Source organism: Centroberyx affinis, unplaced genomic scaffold, assembly GCF_046629955.1.
Source record: "Centroberyx affinis isolate AG114_WGS23_722 - 3 ecotype Tasmania unplaced genomic scaffold, CSIRO-AGI_Caff_v1 ptg009454l_1, whole genome shotgun sequence".
NCBI lineage: Eukaryota > Metazoa > Chordata > Actinopteri > Beryciformes > Berycidae > Centroberyx > Centroberyx affinis.
Window position 1 is genome coordinate 1 of NW_027284535.1, and position 19,779 is coordinate 19,779.

The window sequence follows — 19,779 nt, forward strand, 5'->3', positions numbered from 1 at the left end:
TCCTCACTGAAGTGGAGATACTTTACAGATGTCCCGCCCACATGAAACCACAGACTCCCATTGGAGAAGATTCTGTCCCGAGGATCCAGTCTGAGAAGATGTTTGTCAGTTATGATGAAACCACACTTGCCAACCTTGAGACCTCAAAAATAGGGAGGGTTTTGAAACCGAAGCGGGAGGTTAGGGTTAGGGTTAGGGTCAGAGACTTTGTTTCCTGCATTCTGGTGACTTTTAAAGAATGAAAATAACAAAATAATAAGGACACCGCAACAGCATTTTTATGTTAAATACTACTGCATCAGGTCTCCCTTTCCCAAGCAGGCATACGATGCTTTGCTGGTCCTGGTGCCCTGTCATCGCCTTCTTATGTTTCTCAGCCTCTCGATGGAGATTCACGTCGGTGTGCCCCCCCCCCCCCGGCTACATTTTTCACATCAAGGACCCCTAATTTAGTCCACATTAAGGCCACAGACCCCCATTTGAGAGTATTTCTATCAGATATGATTTTGTCCAGAATTCCATGACTATCCGTATTGTAGGTAGAGAGATAACAGAGAAACTACGATCAAAATAGATTCTTATACCTTCTCTAGTTGTGTTAACTTCTGAAATAAATGAAATAATACTACAATTTAACCATTCATCAATTTGCTGGGGACCCCCAGGAACCCCCTCAAGGACCACTGGTGGTCCACTGGTGGTCCTTGAGGAGACCCCACGTTGAGAACCTCCAGTATAGAGTATTTCTTTATTTCTTTCTCTTCGAACTCTCCATTTCTCTCTCCGTCAAGAAGACAGTCACTCACTGAGGAGGACGAGGCGAGCGGCTCTCTTCGCCATGGAAACGATACACTTGGTCTAGCTGTACTATTATAGAATTTTTAGAGTCGTAGGGCTTATACAAGCTGTACAGAGCCAGAAACAGGTTGGGATAACGAAAAGGAGAAATACGGGAGAGTTGTGACCCCGGGAGGAAACCGGGATAGGGCAATGAAAATCGGGAGGGTTGGCAAGTATGGATGAAACTGAACCATTCTTCACTGTGCTGGCGGCCCCTAGAGGCCGTTCTGGGAATCACAGCTTTCATTTGTTCCTGGAATCAGTCTTTTGAAGCCAGCTGTGATGTTTTTTTGTCGTTCTTCAGGTGGATTACGTGGAGCCGAGCCAAAACACCATCTCTCTGAAGATGATCCCTCGAATAGACCTGGACCGCATCAAGGCCAAGATGAGCCTGGTGGGGAAAACGCAACACAACACACACACACGCACACACTCACACGGAAGCAGACATACACAACACACACTTCGACACACACTCCCTCATCCTCCAACCATTGTCTGTCTGTCTGTCTGTCTGTCTGTCTTGTAGAAAGACTGGTTTGCAAAGAGGAAGAAGTTCAAGAGACCTGCTCAGAGACTGTTTGATGCTGAGAAGATCAGGTACACACACACACACACACACACACACACACACACACACACACACACACACACACACACATACAGCCAACCCTAACCCTAACCCAGCCTTTTTAGGGAACACAAAATCGCACAAATATCTATAATGCAAATCAGAGAACATGGATATTTCCCAGCTTGGTGATGGCTGCATTTAGAAATCTCTGGTAATTTATTAGAAATGGAAAACATATGCGGGTGGGCGAGGGGGGAGGGGGGGGGGGGGGGGGGGGTCCGGGGGGTGGCGGGTGGTCCAAGGTGTGATCAGTCGCACAAACTGAAACATCATGACTAAATATTACACATGAAAAGCACTAAAAATGTTATTGTTTCATTTCTGGGAGAGCTTGGGTATTGGATATGGGAGGGAACATGTGGTTTGAATGGAAATGATGTTAGAGCTCATGCACACACATCTAGCGGATCAGAGAAGTATGGGAAAAGTATAAAATTATTTCCAGCAGTCTTTTAAAAATAGATGAAAATCCCCTGGAAGCTTAGGAAAGTTCTGGCAATGTCCCGCCACTCTGGACTCTGTGTAGGCCCGCTCGTTCTAACGGCTGTCAGGACAAGAGCTTCAGCTAAATATCTCAATGTAAAGTGAAGTGAAATGATGATCCTGTAGTGAAGCATGTAAACCATCAGTACCAGCTGTGGTTATGGGGTGCAGCGGGTTCCTTCACCGGCCTGGAAAGAATGGAAAGGTAACGACGTGTGAGTGTGTGTTGATGCCTTCTGTCAGTTTATCAAATAAAACTGGTTCCAAACTCGGATCAGGACTGAACTGTCGATGCCAGATGGAGGACTTGTCGATGTTCTGACCTTCTGCTGACTGACGCAGACCGGCTCCGACTTTTTACAGAAAACTTCCCACCACTTTCCTGATCTGGCAGTAGAAAGTTTATTTTATCCCATTCTCATGAACGCGATATCTCAGGAACGCCTGGAGGGAATTTCATTACATCTGGCACAAACGTCCACTTGGACTCAAGGATGAACTGATTAGAATTTGGTGGTCAAAGGTCAAAGGTCAAGGCCACTGTGACCTCACAAAAGACGTTTTTGGCCATAACTCAAAGATTCATACGCTAATTATGACAAAATTTCACACAAATGTCTAATAGGATAAAATGATGAAGTGATGGCATTTTATATCCAAAAGTTCAAAGGTCAACTTCACTGTGACATCATAATGTTTTGCTTACCACTGTAGCTGAGAAAACGATCTTGGGTCATTCTACAAAAACGGTGGAAGTGCTGTCACTTACTTTTGCAGACACCAAAATCCTTTAAGTTGACCTAATAATCACATTAATTATATATGTTCAACTAAGGACAGTCAAATATGACCTTGCAATGATTTAAGTTTATTGTTTATTGGCGGAGGCATATAACCGCGAGGCAGTTATTTCTAGTTTTGTTTTGTTCCCTTTGATCAGGCAGTTTGAAACGGTGATCGGCCAGTCACCGCTTGAACTGCCTGACCGATGTTCTGTAGTTTCAGGTCTCAGGTCATTTCACGTATATTTGTTATTGTGGAGAATCATCTTCATCTGTAGAGCGATATGACGTAGCCAATAGGGGCCCGGGGGCAACGTGTCTGTCAGCATAAACCCTAATGAGCGCTAACCAAAATATTCAAACCTAGTCGAGAAATTCAAGTCTTGAAAAAGTTTGGAATTTTGAAATCGAAACTGCGTAGGAACCACAGTGCAGCAGCAAGGCAGCAGGTACAGTAGAGTAGAAATGACAGACTGAGGCTTTAAGCGTGTATTTGATTGACAGATGGGTCGCTAACTGACTGTTTGATTGACAGGTCTCTGGGAGGCGAGGTCAGCCATGATGGAGACTTCATGATCTTTGAGGGAAACCGCTACAGCCGCAAAGGATTCCTGTTTAAGAGCTTCGCCATGTCTGCTGTGGTGAGGACGATGTTTACCTTCAGAAACCACAAAACTAAAGGGTCTCTCAGGAACCTTTTTGTAGGGGTTCTTCAGGCTGAAACCCTAGAGGAACCCAAGAAGGTGCCCTGAGGAACCCCTTCAGTAACAGTGTGTGAACCCTGATGGTTCTTCCAGGAGCCTCTGACAAATTGCTGTTGTCATGTGAAGACCTCATGATGCAGGATTGGATGATTTTTATGTTTTAACTTCAGTTGGACTAAATGGTGCTTTCTGGAATTTCCTTGAATCTTAGACTTAAACTCTTTTAGATCCCATTGGATGAACTCAAAACAAAGCTGTTTTTATTTAGTTCCTAGGATAGGAGGTTTTTAACCTGACAGTGGTAATGTAGGGGTTCTTGAAGGAACCCTAGGGATGATTTCTCTAGTGAGGAACCCTACAATGCCAACTGGCTCCCTTTTTAGATTCTAGAGGAACATCAGATTAGTCCTTAATTTTTAGAGTGGTTAGCCATGTATGTTTTAGATTTGTATCAGGTTTAATGTGCGCCCAACTCCCATTCACTTACAATGGAGGCTCATTTTCCTGCTTTTCCTCACATCATTTCTAGAAGGTTTAAGGCCCCGCCCCCTTAGCCACCCCCTTGACCTTAGCCCCTGTCTGTCTGTCTGTCCCCACCTGTCTCACTGTCTGTCTGTCTCTGTCTCAGAGGAAGTGAATCCGATGCTGTGTCTGTATTGATTGTCGACTGACTAAATGAATTGCTTATTGATTGATCACTGACAGATCACAGACGGAGTGAAGCCCACTCTGTCAGAACTGGAGAAGTTTGAAGACCAGCCAGAAGGAATAGACCTGGAGGTGGTCACCGAGTCAGGTACTGTGTGTGTGTGTGTGTGTGTGTGTGTGTGTGTGTGTTAGATGGAGGTAAGGGTTAGGCTTAAGATAAAAGTCACGGTTAGGCTTGTATTGGTTAGGTTAAGGTTATAGTTAAGTTCAAGGTTAAGAATGGAAAGAGATTACTGCCAGCAGAGATTGCATTTGAATTGCAGAAATGTGAATGTGGTTAAGTGAAGAGAGGGGCGGAGCCACTGCTGGCCGCCTCGGAGGAGGCGGAGCCTTCCAGTCGTCACTCAGGTGTGTTTCTCAGGGAAGTAAATCTGAATTGAGAGAACCAAATTTGAAATTACAGTTAAAAGTTGAATTCAATAATAATCACATTCAATTTCAAGCCTTTGGGTTCAGTTTCAAATTGTGCCTTAGAAATTTTAATTACAGAATCATTTTTTCAAAACAAATTCACATATCTGATATTCAAAACCAATCTCAGCCAGCGCTGATCTCTTTCCATTGATAGGCTAAAGTTTAAGGTGAAACATATATTTTTTAGTTTTTCAATAAAGGTTAAAGGTCAAGGTTAGACATACAGTATGCAGGGGTTAGGGAGTGTCTCCACAAATGGAGGTGTTCAGATCAATAATGATAATACGAGACAAACTGTATTGATCCTCAAGGGGAAAGTCATCACAGTGGCAAAGAATAGAGGTGTAGAGTGGAGAACAGAGTAAAAACACTCAAAATGTAAAGAATATAATAAAGATTTTAATAAAATAAAATATGGAAGAAGATGAAGAATACAAAGATAAGAGAGGATATGGATGAAGACGGGGTGTGAACAGTTTCTACTGGCTAAAAAGAATTCTTAATAATGTGAATAATTTTATTTGCATTGCTCCTCTTATACATCAAGTGAAGCTCAAGGTGGATTACAATGAGCAAATCTGTAATATTTGTGTGTGTGTGTGTGTGTGTGTGTGTGTGTGTGTGTGTGTGTGTGTGTGTGTGTGTGTGTGTGTGTGTGTGTGTGTGTGTGTGTGTGTGTGTGTGTGTGTGTGTGTGTGTGTGTGTGTGTGTGTGTGTGTGTGTGTGTGTGTGTGTGTGTGTGTGTGTGTGTGTGTATGTGTAGGTAAGGAGCGTGAACACAACCTGCAGGCGGGTGACAACGTGGAAGTGTGTGAAGGAGAGTTGATCAACCTGCAGGGCAAAATCCTCAGCGTGGACGGCAACAAGATCACCATCATGCCCAAACACGAAGACCTGAAGGTACACACACACACACACACACACACACACACACACACACACACACACACACCAGAGTACACACAATGCCTACATACAAGCTCAAAATACACACACTCCCTCTCTTTCCTTGATTCAACTCAATCTCTAACTCAACTTCATTCTTAACTCATCTTCCTCTTATGATTCTCTGTGTGTGTGTGTGTGTGTGTGTGTGTGTGTGTGTGTGTGTGTGTGTGTGTGTGCGCAGGACCCCCTGGAGTTCCCGGCTCATGAGTTGAGGAAGTATTTCCGGATGGGCGACCATGTGAAGGTGATCGCCGGGCGGTACGAGGGCGACACCGGCCTCATCGTCCGGGTGGAGGAGAACTTCGTCATCCTCTTCTCCGACCTCACCATGCACGAGGTACCCAGCTGTGTGTGTGTGTGTGTGTGTGTGTGTGTGTGTGCAGGGTTTCCCATATATGCTCATCAGGTAGATTGAAAGCTGCAGTAAATTTTCATTTCAGGTTTATTTTGGGTGTTGTGATGCATGGAGCTGAAGTTCAGTCCTGGTCTTTCTTGTGTATGTAGTTAAAATTAGAGCTGCAACTAACGGTTATTTTCATTGTCGATTAATCTGTCGATTATTTTCTCGATTAATCGATTAGTTGTTTGGTCTATAAAATGTCAGAAAATGGTGAAAAATGTGGATCAGTGTTTCCCAAAGCCCAAGATGACGTCCTCAAATGTCTTGTTTTGTCCACAACCCAAAGATATTTAGTTTACTGTCATAGAGGAGGAAAGAAACCAGAAAATATTCACATTTAAGAAGCTGGAATCAGAGAATTTTGACTTATTTTTCTTAAAAATTACTCAAACGGATTAATCAAGTATAAAAATAGTTTGCGATTAATTTAATAGTTAACAACTAATCGATTAATCGTTGCAGCTCTAATATACTGTTGGGGACTTTAAATTCTAACAATGCAACGTATTTTATGAGCTTATCGTATGTTTTGCGTGTAAAACCTTATCCTGCAAAGTAACTAGTAACTCCAGAGATGCAGTGGAGGAAAAGTAGAAAGTCTCACAGAATGGAAATACTCAAGTAAAGTGCCAGAACCTCCAGACTGTACTGAAGCAGCGTACCTGAGTAAATGCACTTAGTTGAGGAGTAAACCCTTCTGTCACAAGCTGTACTTTGCCCTCGCTCCACTAAAGTACAGATTATCTGATGGCAGTTTAACAGGCAGCAGATGTGCCGCCCTGCCAAGCTGTGGGAAACGTCGGGGTGTGTGTGTGTGTTTGCATATTTACATATTTGAGGAAGTGTTAGGTCCATAAGCAGCGTTGACCCCCTCTTCATTGGGTAGCCTACTTATCTTCTGACCTCTTGAAAATGTCATGATTTACAAGTCTCAAAAACATGACACATTTCAACAGAATTTTTTTTCATTTTAGATTTAAAAACAAAAACAAATATAGGTCTACCTCCCACACTTGTTAGGGGTTCAAGCCAGTAGGACTGAAATCTTTTCCATATTTTTTACCTGTCAGTAAAGGCTTGAACCCCTTTCATGGCCACTTGCCACTTTGTGTTTGCACTTCACACGTCTCTCCCTGTCGTGTGTGTGTGTGTGTGTGTGTGTGTGTGTGTGTGTGTGTGTGTGTGTGTGTGCGTGCAGTTGAAGGTGTTGCCCCGGGACCTGCAGCTCTGCTCGGAGACGGCGTCCGGCGTGGACGCTGGAGGACAACATGAGTGGGGGGAGCTGGTCCAGCTGGACCCCCAGACTGTAGGAGTCATAGTCCGGCTGGAGAGAGAGACATTCCAGGTAATACACTGTTACAGGATGGAGGCAGGATCTAGACCCCCAGACTACAGGAGGTACAGTACAGCCAGAGAGAGACATTGGAGGAAGGAGTCTACTATAGCAGTGGTTGTCAACGTGGGGTCCGGGGACCACCAGTGGTCCTTGAGAGGGTTCCAGGGGGTCCCCACCAAATTGATAAATTGTTGAACTTCACCATTATTTCATTTACAAGAAGTGAACACAATTAGAGAATGTAGAAGAATGACTGTTTTGATCATAGTTTCTCTGTTATCTCTCTACCTACAGTACAGATAGTCATGGAATTCTGGACAAAATCATTTCTAACTATAAAAATATTCTCAGATTTGCGTCTGAGAGACAAAATCTCATCATATGGGGGTCCATGGGGGCCCTAATGTGGACTAAATTAGGGGTCCTTGATATGAAAAAGGTTGAGAATCACTGTACTACAGGATGGAGGTGGGGTCTAGACCCAGACTGTAGAGTCACAGCACAGTCAGAGTCATTCCAGGTAACATGTTACTATAGAACAGTAAGATATTCTAGGTGATAGACTGCTGCAGGAGGATTTAGATGTGTCAGCTGTTGCAGGATGGTCACAGCTTCTCCATCCAGGCTGTTTTGTGGAATCATCCCTTCCAGTATCAGAAATGCCTCTGATAAGCCTAAAATGTTGGATCGGTTATCGGCGAGTACACGAGTCTTTGCACCGATCCGATATCACGTAATTTATTAGCCCCAAAGAAAATCTTTTTTCTTTAAAGTAGTTTCACCCGGATAAAACGGCCGTTTTCCTGGAAATCAATTCTTCTTCGCTGCTCTAAAACGGTAGCCTACACAGCAAGTTGCGCTGTGCTGCCACAGGGAACTACTTTTTTAGAGCGGAGAAGAAGAATTGATTTCCGGTAATTTATCTTGTGATGATCGCTCATTTACGCTACACAGGCAAACAACAACACGTGCGGTGCTAGCGGAGAGTGTGACATTAGTCAGAGCTAGCAAAATGTCAGCAATTTGGCAATAATTTAAAGGACAATTTAAAGGAATTGTTATTTATTCCTAGATTTATTTATTTATGTTCTTTTTCAGTTATGACTGACTGTCAAACTAGATAATAAAAGAAAGTTCTATGGCATTCATTCTCTGTATGTATTTGTTCATGTTTTACAAAGGCTTTAACCTGAGCCAGGCCATACAACAATGATAGCAATCATATCACATCCATACAGGGTTAGTAGTATACAGCTGTTAAAAAATAATAATAATATATATTTTTTTTTTTTTTAACGCACTGGTATCGGATCGATACTCGGTATCGGCCGATACGCAAGTTCAGGTATCGGTATCGGGAGGAAAAAATGGTATCGTAACATCTCTAGTTTGCCAGTTTGCCAGGTATTCAGCCCCCACAGGACAGTAAAGAGCCAGCCTTTGGTTCAGGTCTAACACCCGGTCTTGTCTCGGTCCAGGTGCTGAACATGCACGGCAAGGTGCTGACGGTGCGGCACCAGGCGGTGAACCGCAGGAAGGACAACCGCTTCGCCGTGGCGCTCGACTCCGAGCAGAACAACATCCACGTCAAAGACATCGTCAAGGTCATCGACGGGCCGCACTCTGTAAGGACCGGAGGACCTGCTGCTCTCTCATTGGCTTTAAAGCCTTAAGTGTTTCCTTCTGAAATGAGATCCACAGTCTGAGAAGAATTGTTTGCATCAAAGTAAACCTCATTGTGGGAAACTTTTAAAGTTAGGAGTCATTTTAACACCTTTGCTTACAAAAAGTTTTTGAGGAAATTTATTGAGGATAGAATCATTTGTGGTTTTGAAATCCTCTCCAAAATTGATTCATAGTTCATAATTGATTCATAATTCATATATATTTTTTTTTTTCAACAAAATCCTTCAGATGTAACTAAGAGAATTATGTGCCAAGTATGGACCAGGTATTGGACCTGGTGGATGGTGATGAGACAGAAAACACATGAAAATATATTCATGCATTAACGTTTTTTAATTCTTTAACTTCCCCCCATGTGGCCAAATATACTGGAAACAGTTTGTAATGAGTACTTAAAATGTGAACAAATGTGTTTTCCATTCATAATTTGTCGTGTGTGTGTGTGTGTGTGTGTGTGTGTGTGTGTGTGTGTGTGTGTGTGTGTGTGTGTGTGTGTGTGTGTGTGTGTGTGTGTGTGTGTGTGTGTGTGTGTGTGTGTGTGTGTGTGTGTGTGTGTGTGTGTGTGTGTGTGTGTGTGTGTGTGTGTGTGTGTGTGTGTGTGTGTGTGTCCTCCAGGGTCGAGAGGGGGAGATCCGTCACCTGTTCCGCGGCTTCGCCTTCCTGCACTGTAAGAAGCTGGTGGAGAACGGAGGAATGTTCGTCTGCAAGACGAGACACCTGGTGCTGGCCGGGGGATCCAAGGTCAGCACCTCATTGGCTGAATACTCAGCGCAGTATTGATTATGTAAATCCATTGATTTGCATATTCATGACCAACATGTTGATTTGTTGCAGCTGTAGTTATCACAAAAAGAAATGGAAAACATTGCCAATTGCGTCAACATGATTTTAAAAAATGAAAAAAGCAAGCATTTCTGGCAGTAATCGCAAAAATGAAGTTTATTATTAAATGAACACTTGAGCCGTGAGTTCTCAGAACACCTCATTTTTCATTTCTGTTTTGGAATAGAGTGTAAACAGCATGTCAGTAAACTTTAAATATTTAAATCCTCTGCGTTTCACACTGTGAGCGGTCCTGTTTCAGCCCAGAGACGTGACCAACTTCACAGTGGGAGGCTTCGCTCCCATGAGCCCCCGCATCAGCAGCCCCATGCACCACGGGGGGGGAGGTGAGTGTCCGGCCCGGGACCTGCTCCACGCAAACACACACACACACACACACACACACACACACACACACACACACACGCAAGGGGCATTTCTTCTGGTCTTGTGTAAGAAAATGTCCAAATGTTGGCATGCTGTGTTTCAGATAGAGCCTCTACATGCAGATACTGCTACATGAAGGAGAAATTAAGAAGTAGTGGTTTCTGATGTAAACACCAACAACCGTCACAGGGACAGATTTACTAAGAGGCAAGCTAATTACTGCTGTGCACAAAAAGTTAACTAAAAATGTTAATTAAAAAATGAAGTACTTCGAGACATGCTTGTGCTAAAGGGCTGTAGAAAGAAACGGACTTGAACTCTCTCTGGATTAGGAGTCTTGAAGTGTTTCTAAGAGACAGAGTGCTTTACAGAAAACACACGGTGTCAGGGCTTTTGTGCCAAAACATGAGATCAGACACTGACCTCTTAAAGCTCTCAACACAGTGCAGTTAAAGTCATTTGTCATTGCTGTGGAGTTTGGGTGGAGAGAAGGAACTAGCTTCAGTTGCCTCAACAAAGCACACAGTTGCTTTCATTTACACATTCAAGGCCAGCAGCTAAACTGACATTTAGGCCAAAGTCTTCTGGCGCTCACTTGTAGTATTTTGTGTAGTAAACCACTCCAGTTTGCCACTTAAAGAAGATTATTTTCAGATCCTGTTTACTCAAGGTCTGACACACAGGCATTTCCTTCTCATCTGATTGTGAGTATGAAATAATGTCCCATAGTAAAAAAAAAATGTCTTCGTCTTCATCTTGCCGCGGTCCAGGCCAGCAGCAGAGAGGAGGCGGCGGAGGGGGGATGGGGCGGGGCCGAGGGAGGAGAGACAACGATCTGATCGGCCAGACCGTCCGCATCTCCCAGGGTCCCTACAAAGGTGAGCCTGGACTGAGATTCAGAACCGGATCATATTCTGAACAGAAACCGGCAGCAGGTCCTGTCAGCACCATGGACAATACATTTCTGACTCGCAATAACAAATGAAGAGTTTTGTGTAAAAGCACTGTATATCCAATTTGGACAAATATTGTTTTGAAAATTCATCCTCTGACTTCTCCACAGTAGGAGATCCAGTCTGTAAAAGTGTTCTCATTTAGTCAACCAAGGATTTCAGTTAAAAAGTACATCAAAAACAACAAAAAGTTGTCATTTGGTTTAATGCGCACCATCCATTATTTTGTACGAGTAGGTTTTTTTTTTGTTTTTTTTTGTATTTTTTTCTTCTTCAAGTGATGGACACATGGGCATCAGTTGGGTGCAGCCAGGTTTGTCACTAGGGCTGCAACTAACGATTATTTTCATTGTCCATTATTTTCTCGATTAATCGATTAGTTGTTTGGTCTATAAAATGTCAGAAAATGGTGAAAAATGTGGATCAGTGTTTCCCCAAAGCCCAAGATGACGTCCTCAAATGTCTTGTTTTGTCCACAACCCAAAGATATTCAGTTTACTGTCATAGAGGAGGAAAGAAACCAGAAAATATTCACATTTAAGAAGCTGGAATCTGGAACCTTGACCCAAGTGACTTAAAATGTGATCTTGTAGTTTTTTATCATAAAAATGGAGAGCAAAATTCAAGCAAAAAATCACCAGAAATCTATTTTGAAGCCATAACCTTAAGAAAATAAAAATATTATAGGAACAATCAGGACCAGCTGATAGTTGGATGTCTAATCTAATTTATCACACTGACCAAAGAATAATATCTGTTTTCTTGTCCAACCAGAGAGTTGGCAGATATAAGCAGGTTTGAAGTTTTGGTGGTAAATGATCTTGGTACTAATGGTTGTGCCTGTATATATTTCCCAGGTTATACTGGCATTGACTAACTCTTGTGCCTCCATTTCCCAGGATACATTGGTGTGGTGAAGGACGCTACAGAGTCTACAGCCAGAGTGGAGCTGCACTCCACCTGCCAGACAATCTCTGTAGACAGACAGCGCCTAACTACCATGTATGTACACACACACACACACACACACACACACACACACACACACACACAGCCTTTCTTCCTCTCATTCTGTCTCTCTATCGGTTTCTCTTTCTCACAATCTTTCTTTCCTTTATCAGTCACTCTACCAAAAATCAACTTATCGACATTATTGAGGACATGTCTAACCTGACTCTCTCTCTCTGTCTGTCTGTCTGTCTGTCTGTCTCTCCTCTCTCTCTCTCTCTCTCTCTCTCTCTCTCTCTCTCTCTCTCTCTCTCTCTCTCTCTCTCTCTCTCTCTCTCTCTCTGTCGTCTCTCTGTCTGTCTCTGTCTGTCTCTCTGTCTCTGTCTCTCTGTCTGTCTCTCTCTGTCTCTCTCTCTCTGTCTCTCTCTTTCTCTCTGTCTCTCTCTCTCTCTCTCTCTCTCTCTCTCTCTCTCTCTCTCTCTCTCTCTCTCTCTCCCCCTCTCTCTCCTCTCTAGGGGAGCTAAGAGACACAGCGGTATGACCTCCACCCATGGGCGAACTCCCATGTACGGCTCCCAGACGCCCATGTACGGCACCGGCTCCAGAACACCCATGTATGGGTCGCAGACGCCGCTGCATGATGGTAAGACACTGTTAGAGTGTGTGTGTGTGTTGTGTGTGTGTGTGTGTGTGTGTGTGTGTCTGGGTCCAGAACAGCCATGTATGGCCAGGAGTCACTGCTACACTGATGATTAGTTTGCTAGTTAAGAGTCTGCAGCCTGTGCAGCATGAACTGATGATATGTTATGATATCATGCACACTGATATCATTTACACTACCAGCCAAAAGTTTGGACACACCACACTTTTCTTTTATTTTCCACACAATAACGGTAAAGACATCAAAACTATGAAATAACACAAATGGAATTATGTAGCGATCAAAAAACAAAATCAAAACTATCTTATATTTTAGATTCTTTGCCTTGGTCAAGTCAAGTCAATTTTATTGTCCCAGATGGGCGATTTGTGTTGCAGTATAACAATATAAAACATATAGTGTCACATAGAAACATTAAGATAGAGTGACAAAGGTGACTCACACCACTGCACCAAAGTTCCTTCCAAATCCAGGAGAATTAGAGCCCTGCACGGGCCTCAGATTTAGGCCCTAGCCTGGCCCGGGCCCTAAGGCTTATGACAATTCTCAGCCCCGAGCCCGAATTTGTTTTTTGTTTTTTTTGTTTTCTTTACATAAAAACCTAATGTGTTTGATCAATTTCTAATAGCTTATTAAATCAACACCATACAAAACACTTCCAAAGCATTGCCAGTATTAAATGTGTCAGTTCAAATGTTATCAGAAAAAGGTTGAGCTTTTTAACAGGACCAGAGACGCAACTCTGGCGGACTACTACGCGTCCGTCTGTTCCGTATTTTAGCCATATAAATGTATATAAATACTAGTTTGCTTATTGTAGTTTAGTTTATCACCATGTCAGTTAGGAAAATAGAGGATACATGAATCAATGTCGCTTAAATATATGTTGGAGATGAAGTTATCCACCGAGAGCCACTGAGAAGCTTCTATTTGGCAACAGTACATCTACACTCATAAAAAGGGACATAAGTACTCTTCCAGGGGACGTTAACGTTCCTCACAGTACAACGTGAAGTGTTTATAGAACAATAAGCAAAACTGGATAACTGTGTTGACTTACCCATAGGTAAAATAATAGATACGTGCAACAGAACGGGCAGAGCACAGGTGGAACTGTAACAGAGCAGCAAACTGAACGCATGCTGTGTACGAACAAAAGCTTCACCAGAGAACATGGCTGGAGTCCATTTCCTCTAGAACAGAGCAGTAACGTTAGTCCATGAGGCCCGTGCTGCCTGGAAGTGACAGGAGGGCGTGTGGCCAGGCAGACTGTGTCTTCTGTGTGTTTCTTTGATTGGTATGCCTATTGAGTTCAAGCTCCCAAGCTCAAAAAAAAAAAAAAAAGAAACAGGCCGGAGCCGAGCCCGAGTTAGCGATGTGAAAATCGTCCCGCAGCCCGGCCCGAGTCTATCATAGCCTCGGGCCAGAATGCAGGGCTCTAATGAGAACTGGCTCAAGTGTCTGTTCATGCCCATACGGCTTGCAATAAACTCATATACATCAACAACAGTCCTTACAAGACTGAACCATGTCATCGTCAACAGCATCATCAACATCATCATCACACGAGTAGTCAGTGACATCATCAAACGACAATACCTTGCCTATATAATAAACAGCTTATCAACATAAAGTACGACAGTATGGTTATCGGTGGCCTTGATGGAAAGGCAAAGGCTTTGGAAAGAAATTCATACAAAGGATCAACTTCACTGTTTATATTTGTCTAAGAAACTCATTTCAAAGCATTTAAGCAGAAGCCTGTAGATCAGAATGACTTTTAAGAGAATGAGAAACCCAGACCAGTCAGTCAGGTGGGTCCAGACTGTGGACTGTGGTGTGTAGTCTCTCTCTGCTCTTACAGTGATCCAATCTATATCCAGTTCAAAGCTTTTCCATTTGCTGTTCTAAACTCCTGCTGTCTGGGAGTCGTGTCCCAAAATGTGTTTCCTCTGGCACAAAATGCATTTCCCAGAACCAAATCCCAAAACATTTAGTTTGATTCCATCCAGAAAACGTGGAAACAACACTTCATCACATGCATGAAATTGACCGTGTGATTTCCTGGACAGAAATGCAGTCAGTAGTTCTTTTATGGCCGTATGTGGAAAACACCGGGATGCTGTTCTGTTTTCTGTGTAAATGAGTAGATCTGGGGGGAAAATACAATCCAGGAAGAAGTGGTAGGCTTAACATTTACCCACAATCCTGTGCGACTTTGTGACTGAACGCGCCTCTCGTCTCCTCCGTCCCAAAAGCAGGAAGCCGTACGCCTCACTATGGCTCCCAGACCCCGCTGCATGATGGGAGCAGAACGCCGGGCCAGAGCGGAGCCTGGGACCCCAACAACCCCAACACCCCCTCCAGGTGAACGCACACACACACACACAGACACACACACACACACACACAGATACACACACACACACACACACACACACAGTTCAGTACAATGTTATAACTGTGCCCTCCTCTCTTCTTCTGCGTGTTTTTCCCTCTTCCTCCTCAGGAACGATGATGAGTACGACTTCGGCTACGACGACGAGCCCTCCCCCTCCCCCAGGGGTACGGCGGCACGCCCAACCCCCAGACCCCGGGTTACCCAGAAGTCCCCTCTCCACAGGTCAACCCTCAGTACAACCCGCAGACTCCAGGCACGCCTGCTATGTGAGTATCAACACAGTCTCCCAGTCAGCAGCACAGCAGGAACCGACTTTATGAAGGAGAGGCTGATACACTGCCTGTCTCTCTCTCTGCCTGTCTCTCTCTCTCTCTGCCTGTCTCTCTCTCTCTCTCTCTGCCTGTCTCTCTCACTCTCTGCAGGTATAACACGGAGCAGTACTAACCTGTCTCTCTCACTCTCTCTGCCTGTCTGTCTCTCTGCCTGTCTCTCTCACTCTCTGCCTGTCTGTCTGTCTGTCTCTCTCTCTCTCTGCAGGTATAACACGGAGCAGTACTAACCTGTCTCTCTCACTCTCTCTGCCTGTCTGTCTCTCTGCCTGTCTCTCTCACTCTCTCTGCCTGTCTGTCTCTCTGCAGGTATAACATGGAGCAGTACTAATCTGTCTCTCTCTCTGCCTGTCTGTCTCTCTGCAGGTATAACATGGAGCAGTACTAATCTGTCTCTCTCTCTGCCTGTCTGTCTCTCTGCAGGTATAACACAGAGCAGTACTAACCTGTCTCTCTCTCTGCCTGTCTGTCTCTCTGCAGGTATACACAGAGCAGTACTAACCTGTCTCTCTCTCTCTGCAGATATAACACGGAGCAGTACTCTCCCTATGCGGCCCAGTCTAACCTGTCTCTCTCTCTCTCTCTCTGCCTGTCTCTCTGCCTGTCTGTCTCTCTGACTGTCTCTCTCTCTGCAGGTATAACACGGAGCAGTACTCTCCCTATGCAGCCCAGTCTAACCTGTCTCTCTCTCTCTGCCTGTCTCTCTCTCTGCCTGTCTCTCTCTCTCTGCAGGTATAACACGGAGCAGTACTCTCCCTATGCGGCCCAGTCTAACCTGTCTCTCTCTCTCTCTCTCTGCTTGTCTCTCTCTCTGCAGGTATAACACGGAGCAGTACTCTCCCTATGCGGCCCAGTCTAACCTGTCTCCCTCTCTCTCTCTCTCTCTCTCTCTCTCTCTGCTTGTCTCTCTCTCTCTGCAGGTATAACACGGAGCAGTACTCTCCCTATGCAGCCCAGTCTAACCTGTCTCTCTCTCTCTCTGCCTGTCTCTCTCTCTGCAGGTATAACACGGAGCAGTACTCTCCCTATGCGGCCCAGTCTAACCTGTCTCTCTCTCTCTGCCTGTCTGTCTCTCTGCTTGTCTCTCTCTCTCTGCAGGTATAACACGGAGCAGTACTAACCTGTCTGTCTCTCTGCTTGTCTCTCTCTCTCTGCAGGTATAACACGGAGCAGTACTCTCCCTATGTGGCCCAGTCTAACCTGTCTCTCTCTCTCTGCCTGTCTCTCTCTCTGCCTGTCTCTCTCTCTGCAGGTATAACACGGAGCAGTACTCTCCCTATGCGGCCCAGTCTAACCTGTCTCTCTCTCTGCCTGTCTCTCTCTCTGCCTGTCTCTCTCTCTCTGCAGGTATAACACGGAGCAGTACTCTCCCTATGCGGCTCCGTCCCCTCAGGGTTCGTACCAGCCCAGTCCCAGTCCTCAGAGTTACCACCAGGTGGCGCACCTCGCCCGTCGGGTACCAGAACACACACTCTCCAGCCAGCTACCACCCGACGCCTTCTCCCATGGCCTATCAGGTAGAGGGGGCGGAGTCGAAATGATCTAACGGCTTCTTCTGCATTTTCTTGTGCTACAAAATTAGTTTAAAACACGTTCACTTGGGATTTGTTAAAGCAGGTTTATATACGGGCGACCATGACAACAGTTTTAATTAGGGCGGCAACTATTTTCATTTTCTAATAATCAAAGCTGATGGAATAACAGAATGCAGGTTGATTGCACTGTGCAGGCTAAGCTACCATTATTGTATATACTGTTATTAATTAGGTTAGCATTATCATACATACTGTTATTAGTTAACTCTCATTATCATACATACTGTTATTAGTTAACTCATTATCATACATACTGTTATTAGTTAACTCATTATCATACATACTGTTATTATTTAACTCTCATTATCATACATACTGTTATTAGCTAACTCTCATTATCATACATACTGTTATTAGTTAACTCATTATCATACATACTGTTATTAGTTAACTCATTATCATACATACTGTTATTATTTAACTCTCATTATCATACATACTGTTATTAGCTAACTCTCATTATCATACATACTGTTATTAGTTAACTCATTATCATACATACTGTTATTATTTAACTCATTATCATACATACTGTTATTAGTTAACTCTCATTATCATACATACTGTTATTAGTTAACTCTCATTATCATACATACTGTTATTAGTTAACTCTCATTATCATACATACTGTTATTAGTTAACTCATTATCATACATACTGTTATTAGTTAACTCATTATCATACATACTGTTATTATTTAACTCTCATTATCATACATACTGTTATTAGCTAACTCTCATTATCATACATACTGTTATTAGTTAACTCATTATCATACATACTGTTATTAGTTAACTCATTATCATACATACTGTTATTATTTAACTCTCATTATCATACATACTGTTATTAGCTAACTCTCATTATCATACATACTGTTATTAGTTAACTCATTATCATACATACTGTTATTATTTAACTCATTATCATACATACTGTTATTAGTTAACTCATCATACATACTGTTATTATTTAACTCTCATTATACATACTGTTATTAGTTAACTCTCATTATCATACATACTGTTATTAGTTAACTCATCATACATACTGTTATTATTTAACTCATTATCATACATACTGTTATTAGTTAACTCATCATACATACTGTTATTATTTAACTCATTATCATACATACTGTTATTAGTTAACTCATTATCATACATACTGTTATTAGTTAACTCTCATTATCATACATACTGTTATTAGTTAACTCATTATCATACATACTGATTTTAACTGTACATACTGTTAAAATCAAAATAGTTCTGAGCGTTTGTTTGTTGGACCAGGAGTTGAATTCTGAAGCACACTGCAGTGCATCTGTGACTTACTTTACGTCATTTTACATTCCTCTGTGTGTGTGTGTGTTAGTTGGTATGTTATGAAGAAAATTCCAGTCGCGCACTCTTCTGTTCTTTTTTTTAAAGAAGTCCTGTTTAGGCATGGGACGATATGAAAATTTCATGTCACGATTATCCTGGCCAAAATATTGCGATTCGCGATATTATCCCGATAATCATCAAAATATGCTTAAAACTCTTAAAATGGCACTAAAACATACTGGCATCACTTTACCTTACATTTTGTTAAGAAACAAATATTTTTATTGCATCACAGGACACATATCTTTTTTTTGTGAACATCCTTTTTAGTGAAAAACTAAAGGACAGATTCAGACTCTCGCCAACACCAAGCAGGTAATCACAATGAGAGAAAAAATCCATTAATAAAAAGAAACCTGATATCCAAGCATCCACATGGTTCAATTAGTTATGTGTTGTAAATGCACTCCGTCGTTCCTTAGTTTTGAATCCATAGTATTTCCACACATCCGATTTAACTTTTTCTTGTGGGGGATACAATGGGCAAGCCGAGCCTTCAGCCATGGTGACGATTGACTGGAAAGATGCCGGCTCCCCCTTGTGGCAAATGGCAATTCAAAAATAAATCAGGAAATCAATAGGACTGTACATTAATGAGCTAGACAGCTTTTTCAAGTCACTCGTGAGGATATTCACGCTCATGTGAGGATATTCAGGATTATCCCGATAATAGAAATTCACTAAGATAAAATTATCTTGAGTGTTTTTATTGCGATAAAAGATAAAATCTTATATCCTCCTATCCCTAGTCCTGTTTGTCCTCTTTTCTGCCCCTCGCTGGGTGTGCCTTCTCTCTACTGAACCTTAGATGAATTATATTGCATATTCTCATCATGTCTGCTACGTTTTAGAGCTTACAAATCTCGGTCCGGTCTGTCCTCAGGCGAGTCCCAGTCCCAGCCCGGTGGGTTACAGTCCCATGACGCCCGGAGCGCCCTCCCCGGCGGCTACACCCCCACACCCCCGGCTCCAACATCGAGCAGGGCAGCAGCGACTGGGTGACCACCGACATCCTGGTCCGGGTCAAAGACTCCTTCATGGACCTGATGGGACAGACCGGGGTCATCAGGAGCGTCACGGTAACACACACACACGCACACACACACACTCTCTCACACACACACACACACACACACACACAGACACACACTACAGTGGAATTCATGCACATCTAGGCTTGGGCGATATCCAAAATCAGTAACACTTTACAATAAGGGTACATTAATTAACAGTTAACTAATGTGTCTGGTAATCATTTACTAATGGTGTTCATGTTAACTAAGGTATTAATTTATACATTATTTAATAGTCATCTTTATAAACTATTAAATAATGTATAAATTAATACCTTAGTTAACATGAA

The 19,779-nt window shown here is 43.0% G+C and overlaps 1 protein-coding gene across 1 annotated transcript; it reads left to right on the forward strand.

Moving 5' to 3' along the window:
- Positions 1 to 1,144: 1,144 nt before the first annotated feature.
- On the forward strand, positions 1,145 to 19,495 carry LOC139640439 (transcription elongation factor SPT5-like; the record flags this gene model as incomplete). Its single annotated transcript, XM_071514635.1, is given in 20 exon segments — positions 1,145 to 1,234; positions 1,370 to 1,440; positions 3,275 to 3,380; positions 4,149 to 4,239; positions 5,329 to 5,465; positions 5,695 to 5,850; positions 7,112 to 7,258; positions 8,728 to 8,874; positions 9,551 to 9,676; positions 10,020 to 10,104; positions 10,915 to 11,022; positions 11,997 to 12,099; positions 12,561 to 12,688; positions 14,968 to 15,073; positions 15,216 to 15,259; positions 15,262 to 15,373; positions 16,784 to 16,877; positions 16,879 to 16,953; positions 19,300 to 19,364; positions 19,366 to 19,495. Coding segments are annotated over 20 exon segments (2,121 nt in total), but the record flags the coding sequence as incomplete, so codon positions are not given.
- Positions 19,496 to 19,779: the final 284 nt, after the last annotated feature.